This window comes from Stigmatopora argus, chromosome 1 (genome assembly GCF_051989625.1).
Source record: "Stigmatopora argus isolate UIUO_Sarg chromosome 1, RoL_Sarg_1.0, whole genome shotgun sequence".
NCBI classification, from domain to species: domain Eukaryota; kingdom Metazoa; phylum Chordata; class Actinopteri; order Syngnathiformes; family Syngnathidae; genus Stigmatopora; species Stigmatopora argus.
In genome coordinates this window covers 30,888,656-30,904,437 of record NC_135387.1, presented here as the reverse complement: position 1 = coordinate 30,904,437, position 15,782 = coordinate 30,888,656, and the positions used below count along the sequence as shown (strand labels likewise).

General features: G+C 41.0%; 1 protein-coding gene across 4 annotated transcripts in view; it reads right to left on the bottom strand.

The window, feature by feature from the left end:
• nrp2a (neuropilin 2a) overlaps positions 1 to 15,782 on the bottom strand; it is a 62,168-nt gene that overhangs the window by 17,386 nt on the left and 29,000 nt on the right. For all 4 annotated transcript variants that reach the window (XM_077616691.1, XM_077616700.1, XM_077616709.1 and 1 more), the window contains exons 5-11: positions 11,401 to 11,556; positions 10,058 to 10,227; positions 9,825 to 9,980; positions 7,067 to 7,211; positions 4,216 to 4,391; positions 3,081 to 3,260; positions 2,763 to 2,907 (exon numbers count right to left, since the gene is read on the bottom strand). In XM_077616691.1, coding sequence (XP_077472817.1) covers positions 2,763 to 2,907; positions 3,081 to 3,260; positions 4,216 to 4,391; positions 7,067 to 7,211; positions 9,825 to 9,980; positions 10,058 to 10,227; positions 11,401 to 11,556 — 1,128 coding nt within the window. The remainder of the gene's footprint in view (positions 1 to 2,762; positions 2,908 to 3,080; positions 3,261 to 4,215; positions 4,392 to 7,066; positions 7,212 to 9,824; positions 9,981 to 10,057; positions 10,228 to 11,400; positions 11,557 to 15,782) is intronic.

Sequence of the window (15,782 nt, the reverse complement as noted above, 5' to 3'; positions counted from 1 at the left end):
CAGATTTTCATTTATAAAAGGGAAAAAAATTAATCCCAATCTTCAAAAAAATACATCTTGGCCACGTCCCATGAAGTTAGCCACCCAAACGGAGATGCTAACTCGCTAGCGTGCGCCAAACGTCGCTGCTCGGACGCCGACTGCCTATTAAAATTCCGTCCGGCTCCCGCCTTTCCAAAAGGTCACGGTGTAAATGCGTCGACCTTTAAGGGGTGACGGCGGTGTCGCGGGAAATGGAGGGGATAAAAAAAAACGGAAAAAAACGAAGCCACCCGCGCTAAAGCTGCTGTTGAGAAGATCAAGCAATGTACCCACACACACACACTCAAACTCTCAGCATCACACAGCGACACTCATTTGCATAGAAAAAAAAAAGTGTAACCTGAAACCTAGAGGCATTTGTAAGTAGGGGGAATTGCAATCATTAACCATAATGGGACATGGCAAAGATTTTTTTTAAAATAAAAAACAAAGATTAAGATTTTTTTTCCCTTTTATAAATGAAAAGAAATGATTTTTTTCCATTTTTAAATGAAAACAGATTTTTTCCATTTTTAAATGAAAAACAAAGGTTTTTTTTTTTCATTTTTAAATGAAAAACAAAGATTTTTTTCATTTTTAAATGAAAAAAAGATTTTCTTTCCATTTTTAAATGAAAACAAAATATTTTTTTCCATTTTTAAATGAAAAACATTTTTTTTTCATTTTTAAATGAAATACAAATATTTTTCCATTTTTAAATGAAAAACAAATATTTTTTTACCATTTTTTAAATGAAAAACAGATGTTTTTTTTTTCATTTTAAATGAAAAACTGATTTTTTTTCGATTTTTAAATGAAAAACAAAGATTTTTTCAATTTCTAACTGAAAAACAGATTTTTTTTTCATTTTTAAATGAAAAAGAAGATTTTTTTTTACCATTTTTAAATGAAAAACAAAATTTGTAACCTGAAATTGTTGTACCTAGAAACATTTGTAAGTAGAGGTAGAAGACATTTACTATTTGTTGGTTATTTCCTGTTTTGCAGCAAGAAAACAACCATTACTGGACGAATAACTCATTTTCTGATATTCACCCTTTTCATTTTTACATTAATTCATTAATTTTAGACTTTTATAAGAGTAAATATGTGCCACGTTGCATTTGTACAGTTTTTAATGGCTTAATAAGGGGAATTGCAATCATTAATAAAGGGAGAATTAAGCCGAGGTTGCCAGATATGCAAGAGGGAATCTTCAAACATGGATAGTGGTTGTTTTGAGACAGCCAATGAGAGCCCAGTAAAGGGTGGCAAGGTTCTAAAATGAGAATCAATGCATCAACGGCAATATTTTCAAAATAAAATAACGGATAAGGAAATGCATTTACTTTCGTAATGTAAAAAAAAACTGAAAACAAAGCCTTATTTTTGAAGGTTAGCACGTTGCTAAGCGTCGCCAAACGTCTCATGGCGCCGACAATGGCGCCCTCCTCTCACGCTGAAATCATCCTCATGCATTTTGCATTCTTATTTTTTTTTTAGAGCACTTTGGCGGTGATGTCGAGTCGATGCATGCGTGCGTGCGTGCGTGCGGGGGTGCCGGGGGTGGGGGGCGAGGGGGAAGAACATTTTTGAACCCACGCAAGAGTCGTCAAGCTTCAAACTGCGCCACGCGTCAAGTTCAAAAATAGGAAATGCAAAGTGAAAGCTGACAAAGGGGGGCGGAGACAATTGAATAATACACACGTTAGGCCGGCCCACTTTTGCGGGGGAAAAATGCCACGGCGAAATGCGACAATAAGTGACTTTAAAATGGTAGCGTGGCCTTATTTCACCCTCAAAAAAGACCAAAAAGCTTAAATTTAATTCTATTTTATTACAATTTCTTGTTTTGGCCACGCCCACTTTCACAAATCTCCAAACTGAAGATGACGTTAACCCCAGAATGAGTTGTTGGCATCCCCAAAAAAATTTGGTGGCCATTTTGTCAATTCATGCTAGCTAAATTAAGATAGCTATCGTACCATTGGGAAGCTAGCCGCTAGCAATAGTTGCTAAAAAGTGCTTTTGTGGCATTTTTGGGGTGGAATAAAGATGAAATGGTCAAAAAAAGAAGCAGGATTTAAGCGGTAATTGTATTATCTAGCGTGTAAAATGATATTTTCTGTTTTTGACCTGAAATATGACAAGACGTGACTTTAGAATGCTTTATTTGGAACAAAATCCATCCCAAAAAGTCACAAAAAGCATTTTTTTGTGACTTTTTGGGATGGATTTTTTTTCAAAATTAAATTAGATCCTAGTTTGATGGCTGCGTTGGCCCCGCCCACTTCCAAAATCTCCATCACACCCAGAATATTATTTTTCCCTCAATTATCATGACTTCACCTAACACAAATTCACTTCCTTGCAATTTTTTTCCCTGCAATTAATTATTTAAAAATATAATATTAATAAATTTAAAAAAAAATACAAAATAAAAATAAAAATTAAATAAATAAATTTAATAATAAATAAATTTAATAATAAATAAATTTAATAATAAATAAATTTAATAATAAATAAATTTAATAAAAAACTAAAAAAATAAATAAAAGATAAATAAATTTACTAATAAATAAATAAATTTAATAAAAAATAAATACATGAACAATTAAATAAATAAATTACATTAAAAAAATAATATTAATCAAGTTGACATTAAAGCGGCCCGCGAACCAACACAAGTCTGACACCCCTGCGCTACGGTACATTACGAGCCAAAATGTCTGCCGTCTTACCTGGAAGATCGCATCCCAGGACCTCCACCCTCATGCCGATGCCCACCGGGGACCAGCGTTCGGGGTAGAACCTCACGTAGCGAGCCACCGTCTCCTCAAAGTGGCGCAATTCGGGGGCGTCGTAGTGCGTGTTCCCTTCGAAGATCTGCGGGACGGTAATACGTAAAGCCACGGGATCCAAAATGGCATCCGGACGGTAATACACAAAGCCACAGGATCCAAAATGGCGTCCGGACGGTAAAACGTAAAGGCAGAGGATCCAAAATGGCGTCCATCGGCGACACAGTTGATTTTTTCAAGCCCCACCCACCTACCCACCTTGGCTTGGCTGGTCTTCCCGTCCAGGACAAAATTCCACTCCTTGCCGTCGATGCTGTGGGCCAGCTTGTACTTGCGGACGAAAGCCCGGTTGTCGACGGTCCCCCCGCCGGCCGGGTCTCCGCCCCTGGCGCCCTGGGTGATGACGCCGCGCACCGTTTTGGCCACGCCCAAGTCCACCTGCAAGGAACCGAGACAAAAAGGAGCTAAGATTAAGTAAGATTGACGGCACTAACCAGTGGCGGGCCGCGATGACACAAAAGTCCGCCGCTAATTGTCGCCGCACGGGTTCGAACTTTGCCCGTCGATTGCAAATGACGTTTACTAGCGTTAGCGTCGTGCCTTGACCTCCGAGCTCGTAGCGACAAAGAAGCACCCCCAATTTGACGCCTGACTCCATTACAGTAATCCCTCGATTATTGCGGCTTCACTACATCGCGTTTTTTTCTGGGGGATTATTTTTTTTTTTAAAAATTAATTTATTTTGTTTGTAAATTCATAAAAATGCGAAAATCCATGCTGAAACTAGAAAGTGGAAGCCACTCCCCTGTCCTCCGCTTGCTACTAGAACTCAGCACGGAAGTAAAAAAATACAAATAAATATTTTTTTATCGTATTTATTTATTTTCTATTTTTTATGTATTATTTTTTAAATTTATTTATGTGTACTTATTATTTTATTTATTTATTATTTTTTGCATGTATTAATGTATTTAAATTATTTAATTATTTAATATATTATTTTTTTAAATTGTTTGAGTTTTTAATTATTTTATTTATTTATTTTTATTTTTTTATGTATTTTGTTATTATTAATTTTAATATGTTATTTTGTGTATTTGTTAATTTATTTTATTTATTTAATATATTATTTTTTTATAAATGCATTATTTTCGTATTTTTTATTTATTTTATAATTAATTATTTTTAAAAATATTTATTTATTTACTTATTTTAATTTGGGTGACCCTATTTCGCGTTTTTGGACAAAAATAGCAAAAGAAAAAAGAAAAAATACGGCACTTCTGCCCTCGGAGTAGCTCCGCCCACTTTTCATCGGAAACCACCGTGTCATAAGTCAAGGAATAAACATTGTCGCTAGGTACGCTATCGGATGGTTAGCGTCTTTTCCTACCTGAAGCCACTCCTCCCCGGCCAGCGGCTGCGAGGGGGCGGGGAACCAGCCGGAGCGACTGGCCACCAGCCGCGCCGAGCCCGGGTTCCACACCACGTCCCGGCTGGAGGAGGCCGAGATCTGGTTGTCGGGGAGCAGGCCGGACAGCGCCCCCAGCAGGCCGGAGCACGGGGCGTCTGCAAAAACAAAAATCGAATAAATACATGGATTTGGGGGTTTTAGCGCCATAGGGATGCCAAAACGTCAATCAATATTGACGTCAGAATTGGACATCATGTTTTAAGCTTTTTTTAAAAAACTAATAAACAAAAAAAAGTACAGCAAAAAAAATCACTTTCAAATCTTATTTTTGCAATTTCCCAAAACTGTAAAAAAAAAAAAAAAAAAAATCGCCCAAAAAAATTATATCTGAAAGTGGCCCAATGTTTTTTAATGAAAAACAAGTGGTCTGAAAGCGGACAAAAAAATTGAATATTAAAATAGCTTTGAAAGCAAACAAAAAAATTGAATGTGGAAATAAATCTGAAAGCAAAATAAAATTTGAATGTGAAAAAAAAACTGCTATGAAAGCGAAAAAAAATTAGAATATGAAAACAACTTTGAAAACAACCAACAAATTTGAATATGAAAAAAATAGAAAGTGAAAAACAGAAAAACATAAAATTGACTATGAAAACAAATCTGAAAAAAAAACTGAATTTGATATAAAAATATGAAAAAACAGGTCTGAAATGAACAAAAAAAATCGAATTTGAAAACAACTTTGAAAGCAAACAAAAAAATTTGAATATGAAAAAAACTGAAATCGAACAAAAAAAAACAGATCTGAAATTGAACAAGAAAATTGAATATGAAAACAAATCTGAATTCGAAAAAACAACAACCTAAAAGCGAACAAAAAAATTGAATATAAAAAAATTGAAAGTGGAAAAAAACGGGTCTGGAGATGACAAAAAAAAAAAATTATGTGGAAAAAAACTGAAAGAAAAAAAGTCTGAAAGACAACAAAAAGTGAATTTTGAAATTGAACAAAATATTTGAACGTGCAAAAAACTAAGAAATAAACAAAAAATGGTCTAAAAGCGCACATAAAATTTGAAAAAAAAAAAGTAAATGTCTGAGAAGAAACCTTAAATGATATATACAGACAGCCGGGTGTAAATGGCGGGGGCGCCGGCGATACTTTTACAAGCCGTGCTCGCTAATGGTTTCTTTGCCGGCGGCAAAAGCCGATCGCGGCGTGCCGTCAAAGATTGATGCCCCTCGTCGGCGGCGGGGTAACGAGGACGCGCCGGCATATGAAAAAATAGAAGAAAAAAAAGACGAGCGCAAACTAAAAACCATCAGAGCCGAGACGAGCGGCGCGGCGCGGCGTCTCGGGAGGAAACGCCACTTCAGACAAAGGAAAGATGACACGCGTCGAGCGAGACTGCGGAAGGAAGGAAGGAACAACAAGCACGTTTTCTTTTCAAAATTTAGCCCCAGGCTGCAAGTCTTTCAAATAAAGTATTTAACTCCTCGGCTGCCATTGACGGTGATAGGCATTTTTGGGGGGCATATACGGGTCACTTCCTGTTCATTTTCTATCACTTCCTGTTCATATTGGGGCATGCCCAGGCCTCTTTTTGTTCAGTCAGCCAACATCAACAGGAAGTGGCCCAAAATCCAAAGTAAATGACCTTAAATTAACTCTACGAAGGCCATTGACACCACTAGGCGTCCAATCCATTTTGACTGGGAGGGGCCAGTTAAAATGGGTCACTACCTGTTCCATTTAAGGGTGTTCAGAGGTCACTTCCTGTTTATGTGCCCTCACTTCCTATTCATTTTGGAACATTCCCAGGTTCCTTTTTGTCCGCTCACCCAAAATCAACAGGGAGTGACCCAACAGTGGTCAAAACTTTACAGGAAGTGGCACAAAAGTGGTCAAAACTTCACAGGAAGTGACCAATAATGCTCTAAACCTCACAGGAAGTGACCCAAAAGTGCTAAAAACTTCCAGGAAGTGAACAAAAAAGTGCTCTAAGCTTCACAGGAAGTGACCGAAGAGTGCTCTAAACTTCACAGGAAGTGACCCAAAACAGCTATAAACTTCACAGGAAGTGAGCCAATAATGCTCTAAACTTCACAGGAAGTGGCCCAAAAGTGCTCTAAACTTCACAGGAAGTGACCCACTAGTCAGTTAAACTCCACAGGAAGTGACCCACTAGTCCACTAAACTCCACAGGAAGTGACCCAATAATGCTCTAAACTTCACAGGAAGGGACCGAAAGTGCTCTAAACTACACAGGAAGTGATCCAAAATCGCTCCAAACTTCACAGGAAGTGACCCACTAGTCCACCAAACTTCACAGGAAGTGACCCAAAAGTGCTCTAACAGGAAGTGACTGAAAATGAACAGGAAGTGACATGAAAATGAACAAGACGTGACATGAAAATGAACAGGAAGTGACCCAAAAGTGCTCTAACAGGAAGTGACTCTAAAAATGAACAGGAAGTGACTCTAAAAAATAAACAGGAAGTGACTCTAAAAAATAAACAGGAAGTGACTCTAAAAATGAACAGCAAGTGACCTGAAAACGAACAGGAAGTGACTAAAAATGAACAAGTAGAGACTGAAAAGGAACAGGAAGTGACTGAAATTTAACAGGAAGTGACCCGAAATGACCCAAAATGAACACCTTGGCTGCCATTCATGGCACTAGGCGTCCGAGCCACTTGGACCGGAATGAACACGGGCCACTATTTGTTCATTTTTGGGTCATTTGAAGGGTAACTTCCTGTTCGTTTTCTCTCCCCAAATGGATTGGACGCCGCTCGCCTCCCGGCGTGTGCTATGCTATTGACGCACCTGTGATCCGGCATCCGTAGAGCTCGAAGCGCAGGGCGATGCCGTTCCGCCACGTTTGCGGCCGGATCCGCACGAAGCGGGCCAGAACGGGCTGTGGCACGCGGTTGAGGACCACCTCGGCCGGATCCGTGTTGGCGTGGAAAACCTGGCGAGAAAAAAGAAAAGCGGTCAGTCGCCGTCCAATGCCTCGGCTCGCCCTCATGCGGGCTTTTCTTATCTCCCGCTTCTTCGCACCGGAGCGCGGCGTGAAACGCTTCGCTCGGTCGCCGTGACAACCCAAACACGGATCCGGTGTCGTCGCTTTTTTTTTTTAGGTCAAAGGTCAAAGCTTGAAGTCCTGGGAAAGCGAGGTTAGGGGGCGCCATGTTGAAAAATGAACGCGGCGTGGGGCAATGTGTATCACGGGATGCTATGCAACAATTAGCGGCGCAGCTAATGCTTATTCGAGAGCATTCACAATGTACCTACATCGACTGTATCTGCTAGCATAACAATTAGCCACTCGCGCGATATTTACACAAGACTAAAATGAGCTGTTTTCGTTTTTAGCCACTAGCGCTAGCCTCATGCTAATCGCCAATTAGCCTCATATTTTGTGTGCTATTTACATTTTTACAGTGCTTTTAAACTATTCTCGCTGACACGTTAGGTTTTATACAAACCAAATTAATTATAAAGCGTCTTTCTCGTCACTTCCTGTTGGTATGGAGCGTTTGCCTTGTCACTTCCTGTTAGTATGGAGCGCTTCTCATCACTTCCTGTTGGTGTGGAGCATGTCTCGTCACATCCTGTTGAATTTGGGGCATTTCCAGGTTCCCTCTTTTGATTTGGTGTCACTTCCTGTTGGTTTTGGGGCGTGGTCTTGTTACTTTGTTGGTTTGAAGTCACCTTGTACTGGTTTTGAGGCACTTACAAATAACTTCCTGCACAATTCGGGTCACTTCCTGTTGATTTTGGGGCGTGGTCTTGTTACTTCCTATTTAATAATGACTTCCTGTTTATTTTGGGGCATTTCTGGCTCACTCTTTTGGTTTGAGGTCACTTTGTACTGGTTTTGAGGCACTTACAAATCACTTCCTGCACAATTCGGGTCACTTCCTGCACAATTCGGGTCACTTCCTGCACAATTCGGGTCACTTCCTGTTGGTTTTGGCGCATGGTCTTGTTACTTCCTATTAAATGATGACTTCCTGCTTATTTTGCGGCATTTCTGGCTCACTCTGTTGGTTTCAAGTCACTTTCTACTGGTTTTGAAGCACTTCCTGCACAATTTGGGTCACTTCCTGTTCATTTTAGGGCTTTCAAGCAAAAAGAAGGCGGCCCTTAAGAGTTTTAAATCTCGTGTTTTTGATTCACGTCGCTGGGAAAACGGTTTTGCCGACTTTCAATCGAGTTGAAATCCCAGAATAGTCCATCGTTCTTCATGAAGGGTCCTCGACACCCCCGCGCGCCTCTCCCCGTTCCTGTTACGAAGATGTTGACAGCGGGAACTGGTTCCAGCTGGCCGCTCGCACGTATGGGAAAGAAATGATGTGTGGGAGCCAGAGTGAGCCATCACAGGCGCTCCTATTCCACTATTATTTTCTCGGGATACCGTACTTCCTGCGGCGTGGCGAGATTCCATAAGCGTGACGCCAAAAGCCGCGTGCAAAAAATGTGTTTTGAAATCATATTTCGTCGCGGCTAAAGGGAAGTTTCGGATTCGGTGACCCTTCTGTGATCCGGTGGATCGTGGCCAATCGGGTGGCTATTCTCCGTTGGGTCGTCGTTTGAAAAGGCTGCGTTCTAATCTGCCCGACGACTCGGGCGCGGTCCGTCCCCGACGGGTTGAATAATTCAAGCGAGCCTCTCGACGACCAGAAATCATGAAAAATATAACGAAGCGTGGCGTATACGGGCGCGACCGGACGCCGGCGGCCGCTTAACTATTGATGATGTCGGTGGGAAACCAGGTCACGGTGGAAGGCGCCCCGCCGATCCCCCCGCGTTTTTGTTGCCCGACGCCATTTTGGCGCTTTCGTGTCAACCGAAGTTGACGTTGGTGTCGACCCTGACCGCTTCCTGTTTACATGATGTCAAAATAATGCCCCATACCCAACAGGAAGTCCCCTGGAAATGCTTCAATCCCAACAGGAAGTCACATCGAAATGCCCCAATCCCAACAGGAAAACACCCGGAAACGACCCAAACCCAACAGGAAGTCACATGGAAATGCCCCAAACTCAACCGGAAGTGACCCGTTAACGCCCCAAGCTCAACAGGAAGTGACCTGTGAACTCCCCAAACTCAACAGGAAGTGACCCGTAATTGCCCCAAACTCAACAGGAAGTGACCCGTAATTGCCCCAAAATCAACAAGAAGTAACCCGAAAATGCCCCAAACTCAACAGGGAGTGACCGTAATTGCCCAAAACTCAACAGGAAGTGACCCAAAAATGCCCCAAACTCAACAGGAAGTGACCCAGGAATGCCCCAAACTCAACAGGGAGTGACCCGTAATTGCCCCAAACTCAACAGGAAGTGACCTGAAAATGCCACCGAACCCAACAGGAAGTCACCCGGAAATACGCCCAAACCAACCGGAAAGTCACCCGAAAAGCCCCAAACCCAACAAGAAGTCACCCGAAAATGACCCAAAACCCATCAAACCAACTGGAAGTAACCCAAAAATGCCACAAACCAACAGGAAGCCACCCACAAATGCCCCCTCCCAAAAAAACAGCTGCTAACAACACGCTAGGTCAAATCGTCGTCCGTACCTTGTGATTCTTGCCGTGTCGGTAGATCATCCAATCCTCGCCGTTGGTGCTGACCTCCAGCTTGAAGGCGGTGACAAAGTAGGACTTTTGCGTCTCCTTGGAAACGGCGCCCTGGGTGGCGATGCCCGTCAACACCTTCAGGAATTGGAGGTCCACCTTGACGAGGACAACCGATGGCGGCTAGGTTAGCAGCGTCCGCCCGCCGTTTCCTCCTCCGCCGACGGCGCTCGCACCTGAATGTACTCCTTGTTGCTGTCCTCGGACGGCGTCCAAGCGTTGTCGGGGTTGTTGAGGCGGGCCTGGCGCGGTGACCAGCGGTTGTCGTAGAAACTGCTGGACGCCGAGATCTGCTCGTCGCTGATCTTGCCCGACTCCATGCCCAGCGTGGCGCTGCAGTGGAATGCTAACACGTAGCCACAAACGGGGATATTTAACCTCTTTTTACGACCACAAGGGTGCGCAATGGAGGCCAAATGGCATTGTTTTTTAGGGTGGACGGAGTTTGTCAATTGATTAAAACAAGAGCAAATGTTATACGTGGAAAAAAACTTTTTGGAGGGGGAGGTTGGATGTCAATGGCGTGCGTGCGTGCGTCATGACGTCAGGCTAAAATTCAACTGAATACAAATTAATATTTCATTTGGACTTCTTTTTTAAAAAAAATATTCCATAAAAATTAGATTAGATTAAATAACTTTATTTAGCCCGTAATTGGGAAATTTCACTGTTGAGAATACAGACACAGAAAAGACATTTTTGACATAAATAAATCATAAATAAGTGTATATATATATACACACGCACATATACACATATCTACGTATATATACGTATATATAAATATATACGTATATACACATATATACCCTTATATACCTATATATATATATATATATCTATACATATATATATACACACACATACATATATATACACATATATATATACACATATATATATATACACATATATATATACATATACACACATATATATATACATATACACACATATATATATACATATATATACAAATACACACACATATATATACAAATACACACACATATATATACATACACACATATATACGTATATACATATATATGTATATACACATATATACCCTTATATACCCATATATATACATATATATACATTTTTATACATATATATACACATATATACATATACATATATATATAGACACACATATATATATATACACACATACATACATACACGTTTCCATTTTTCAGTCATTCTAATAATAAATAAAAAACCCGTGTGACACAAAATGGACGCCTCGGTGTCTACCATTGACAACCCTAGAGGTCAGCGCCATTGACATCCAATCCAACGGGATATTTGCCCATAGGCTCCGCCCACTCCAAATGGAAAGGACATCAATGGCGGCTGGCAATCAAGTCAAGTGTTTTGGGGCCAAAACGCAAAATGGCACAAAATGGAGTTGGCAGGCATGTGAATTGGACACTCGTGCCTGTCCCGAGGCGATAGTGGGATGGCGAGATTGGACGCCAAGTCCAAGATGCGAAAAGGCGGGTTCGGTACTCACAGTCGCCCACGTCCCTGCGCGTCATGTTGTATCGGGCCGAGAAGCCGTCTTTGGCCACCGCCATGTCGGTGTGGAAGGAGAGCGAGAGCAGGCCCGACGACGAACGGATCTCGGGGGGGATCTTGGTCCCGCAGTAACGCCCAATCAGCGGAGACACTGTGGAAGGAGGCGTGGCATTAGCCGACGGACGGGCCTTTCCTTTTCGGAGAACTTGGGGGCTTCCGTGCCAAAGAGGCGTGGCTAAATCGATGTGGATGCTAGCGGTATGCAAAATTGAAGCGGAAGTGCTTGGGATGGAAACAAAACAAACGTATAAGTGCTAGGGATGTCAAAAAAATTAAAAAAATAAATAAATAAATTTAAAAAAAAAACACGCTGGGGATGTAAAAAAAAATAAAAAAATAAAATAAAGAAATAAATTTAAAAAAAACACGCTAGGGATGTAAAAAAAAATAAAAAAAATAAAATAAATAAATAAATTTTAAAAAAACACGCTAGGGATGTAAAAAAAAACGTACATGCTAGGGATGTCAAAAAATAAAAAATTAAATAGATCAATAAATAAATACAAAACGCGCTAGGGATGTAAAAAAAAACGTAAATGCTAGGAATGTCAAAAAAATAAATAATCAAAAAATTAAATAAATAAATACATTAATTTAAAAAAAACATGCTAGGGATTTAAAATAAAAAACGTACATGCTAGGGAAGTCAAAAAATTAAAAAAAACAATGTAAAAAAAATAAGAACGTACATGCTAGTGATTTCAAACAAATAGTTTAAAAAAATAATTAATTATTTATTTAAAAACACGCTAGGGGTGTAAAAAAAACGTATATGGAAGGGATGTAAAAAAAATAAAAAATAAAAACACGCTAGGGATGTAAAAAAACATACATAGTAGGGATGTCAAAAAAATAAAAAATAAAAATAAATAAATGGAAAAAAACACGCTAGGGATGTAAAAGAGTTAAATAAAATAAATACAAAATAAAAACACACGCTGGGGATGTCAAAAAAAAATAATTTAAAAAAATAAACACGCTAGGGATGTCAAGAAAAACAACATACATGCAAGGGATGTCAACAAAATAAAATAAAAAAATAAAAAACATACACGCTAGGGATGTAAAAAAATAATAAAAATAATAATAGTTAACAAAATGAAAACACACTAGGGATGTCAAAAAAGAACGTACATGCTAGGGATGTAAAAACAACAACGTACATATTAGGGATGTCAAAACAAAACCTAAATGTTAGGGTTGTCAAAAAAAATGAAGTTGACTTTGCGCCTCCAAGAGAAAAGACGTCTCAAGATTAGCCGCCGTGTCCCACCCGCCGACGCCGATGCCGACCCTCCCTCCATCTGCGAGCCTCAGCCGGACCTCGGCGGGGGGGAAGCGGGATCCCGCCTTAGCGCAAGCTGCTCCGTGCGGGAACATCCGCCGGGGGCCACGGAGGATTACAGTCATCTCAAAACGGATGCCAAATTTCCCTTTTGGGGGGGTGATCCTTCTTTCTTTCCCTCCCTTTGACGCCCCAAAATGGCTCCAACCGGGTTACCTTTTAATCTCCTCCCACTTTAGAATCCTCCAAAAATAAAGCCAGGGGCGTCCAAAGTAGTCAATTGGCGTAGTATCCGGCCGGATACAATATTTCATTGCAAAAGTATCAATTTGATAGCCACTTAATTTGTTTAAGGTGACCTAAAAAAATGGATTTTGCACTACTCTACGACATTTTACCACCACCAAGAACACTACTTCTACTACACCACTACCACCACTACTATTACTACTACTACCACCACTACTATTACTACTACTACTACCACCACTACTATTACTACTACTACCACCACTACTCTTACTACTACTACTACCACTACTACCACAACTACTCTTACTACTACCACCACTACTATTACTACTACCACAACTACTATTAATACTACTACTACCACAACCCTACTACCAACTACTACTACTACCACTGCTATCACTACTATCCACAACTACTACCACTACTACCAACTACTACCACCACAACTACTATTACTACTACTACTACCACCACAACTACTACCACCACAACTAATATTTCTACTGTTACTACGATTACTACTACCACCACAACTACTATTACTACTACCACGACTGCTACTACTACTACCACCACAACTACTACTATTACTACTACCACCACAACTACTACTATTACTACTACCACCACAACTACTATTACTACTACTACTACCACGACTGCTACTACTACCTCTAATACCACCACAACTACTACCAACACTATTACTACTACTACTACTACATCTACTACTACCACTATCACGACCACTACTTCTACCATTACCACAACTACTACTACCACTACCATTAACACGACTACCACCACCACTGCGACTACCACTACACCTACTACTACTACCACCACTACCACTACTGCTACTGCTTCTTTACCATGTTGACTACTTATTTATTGAAAATGTATTTTTATGACTATTTATTGATTATTTACAATTGTTGTTGCTATATGTGCACTTCCCTAACTTATTTATGTCATATCACTAATTTACAGATTCTTTATTGTTATTATTGACTCATCCATCTGTTTGTTTGTTGTTGTTATTATTTGTGCACTTGGCGGCTAAGCTTTAAATCTCATTCTACTCGTATAATAACAATAAAAGCATTTCATTCAATTCACATGGCCTTCATTTTTTTTCCCCCTCCGGCGGCACTCTTCTACGTCGGAAAACGATGCGATGGCCTGCTAAGAAAACGTTTATCTTTTATTCATTTTTTATTTATTGGGCTATTTCCCGAAGGCCAGATGAGCCCGATGAGTCTTTTTTTTTTCGCCATTTGGACTTTGGAGTCAAATAAGGTCTGCTTTGGTCTCAAGGCGAGCCAGAGAAAGGAAGCGCAAGGTGATAAAGTGGAAGGGCGTCGTCGGTTAAGTTGAAGAGAGGGGAGGGGGATGATCAAGGGCTTTCATTTGGGGGGGAGGGGCTTAGGGGACCACTTTGGAATCATCTTCCCCCTACACAATAAAAGCAAAGCCAAGAGATATGCTCCTTCCTCCTTTCTCCGTTCTGCTTTCGCGTGGGTATTTTTTTCTTGCGCATGGGTGGATCCAATTGTGGGGGCGGGGCAACCAACACCCCAAAAGACAACCACGCCCCCTCATCACTTGACACTCCATTTCCCATCAACCAGTGCGAAATTCCGATATCTGACTACATTGAACGCAGCACGACTCCAATGGGTTCGATCCCACTGCGTGCAGTTTCCCTGGTCTCGTGGGTTTTATCCGGGTATTCCGGTTTCCTCCCACCTCCCAAAAACATGCTAGGCTAGCTTTTTAAACACCTTAAATTGCCCTTCATTTTGTTGTAGCCTGCGATCGGTTATCCAGGTGTCCCCCACACGGTGCTTCTAATTGACTGGGATAGGCTCCGGCACCCCCCACGACCCTCGTGAGGATGAGCAGCATGGAAAACCAAACATGCTACATGCTAGGCTAGCCGGTTGAACACTCAAAATTGCCTAAAACTAGCTATAAATATGAACCAAAGTGCTTAAAGTTAGCTGGAATCGGCTCCGGCACCCCCCACGACCCGCGTGACGATAAGCGATAAGGATAACCAAACATGCTACATGCTAGGCTAGCTAGTGGAACACTAAATTTGCCTAAGTATAGCTATGAATATGAACCAAAGTGCTCCAAGTTAGCTGGAATCGGCTCCGGCACCCCCCACGACCCTTGTGACGATGAGCGGTACAGAAAACCAAACATGCTACATGCTAGGCTAGCTAGTTCAACACTAAATTGCCTAAAACTAGCTATGAATATGAACCAAAGTGCTCCAAGTCAGCTGGAATCGGCTCCGGCACACCCTACGACCCTCGTGAGGATGAGCGGTATGAAAAACCAAACATGCTACATGCTAGGCTAGCCGGTTGAGCACTCGAAATTGCCTAAAACTAGCTATATATTTGAGCCAAAGTGCTCCAAGTTGGCTGGAATCGGCTCCGGCACCCCCCACGACCCTCGTGAGGATGAATGGTACGGAAAACCAAACATGCTACATGCTAGGCTAGCTGTTTGAACACTCTAAATTGCCTAAAACTAGCTATGAATATGAACCAAAATGCTCCAAGTTAGCTGGAATCGGCTCCGGCACCCCCCACCCGCGACCCTGGTGAGGATAAGTGGTCCAAAAAATGAACAAATGATTTATTTTTCAGTTTTTCCATCTTTAACACTCGCACAGACTTTTTTGGGCGCTCAAATATGATCATATTTCAAAATTATGAAATATACAGTAATACCATGAGATAAGAGGTTAACGAGAAAAAAAA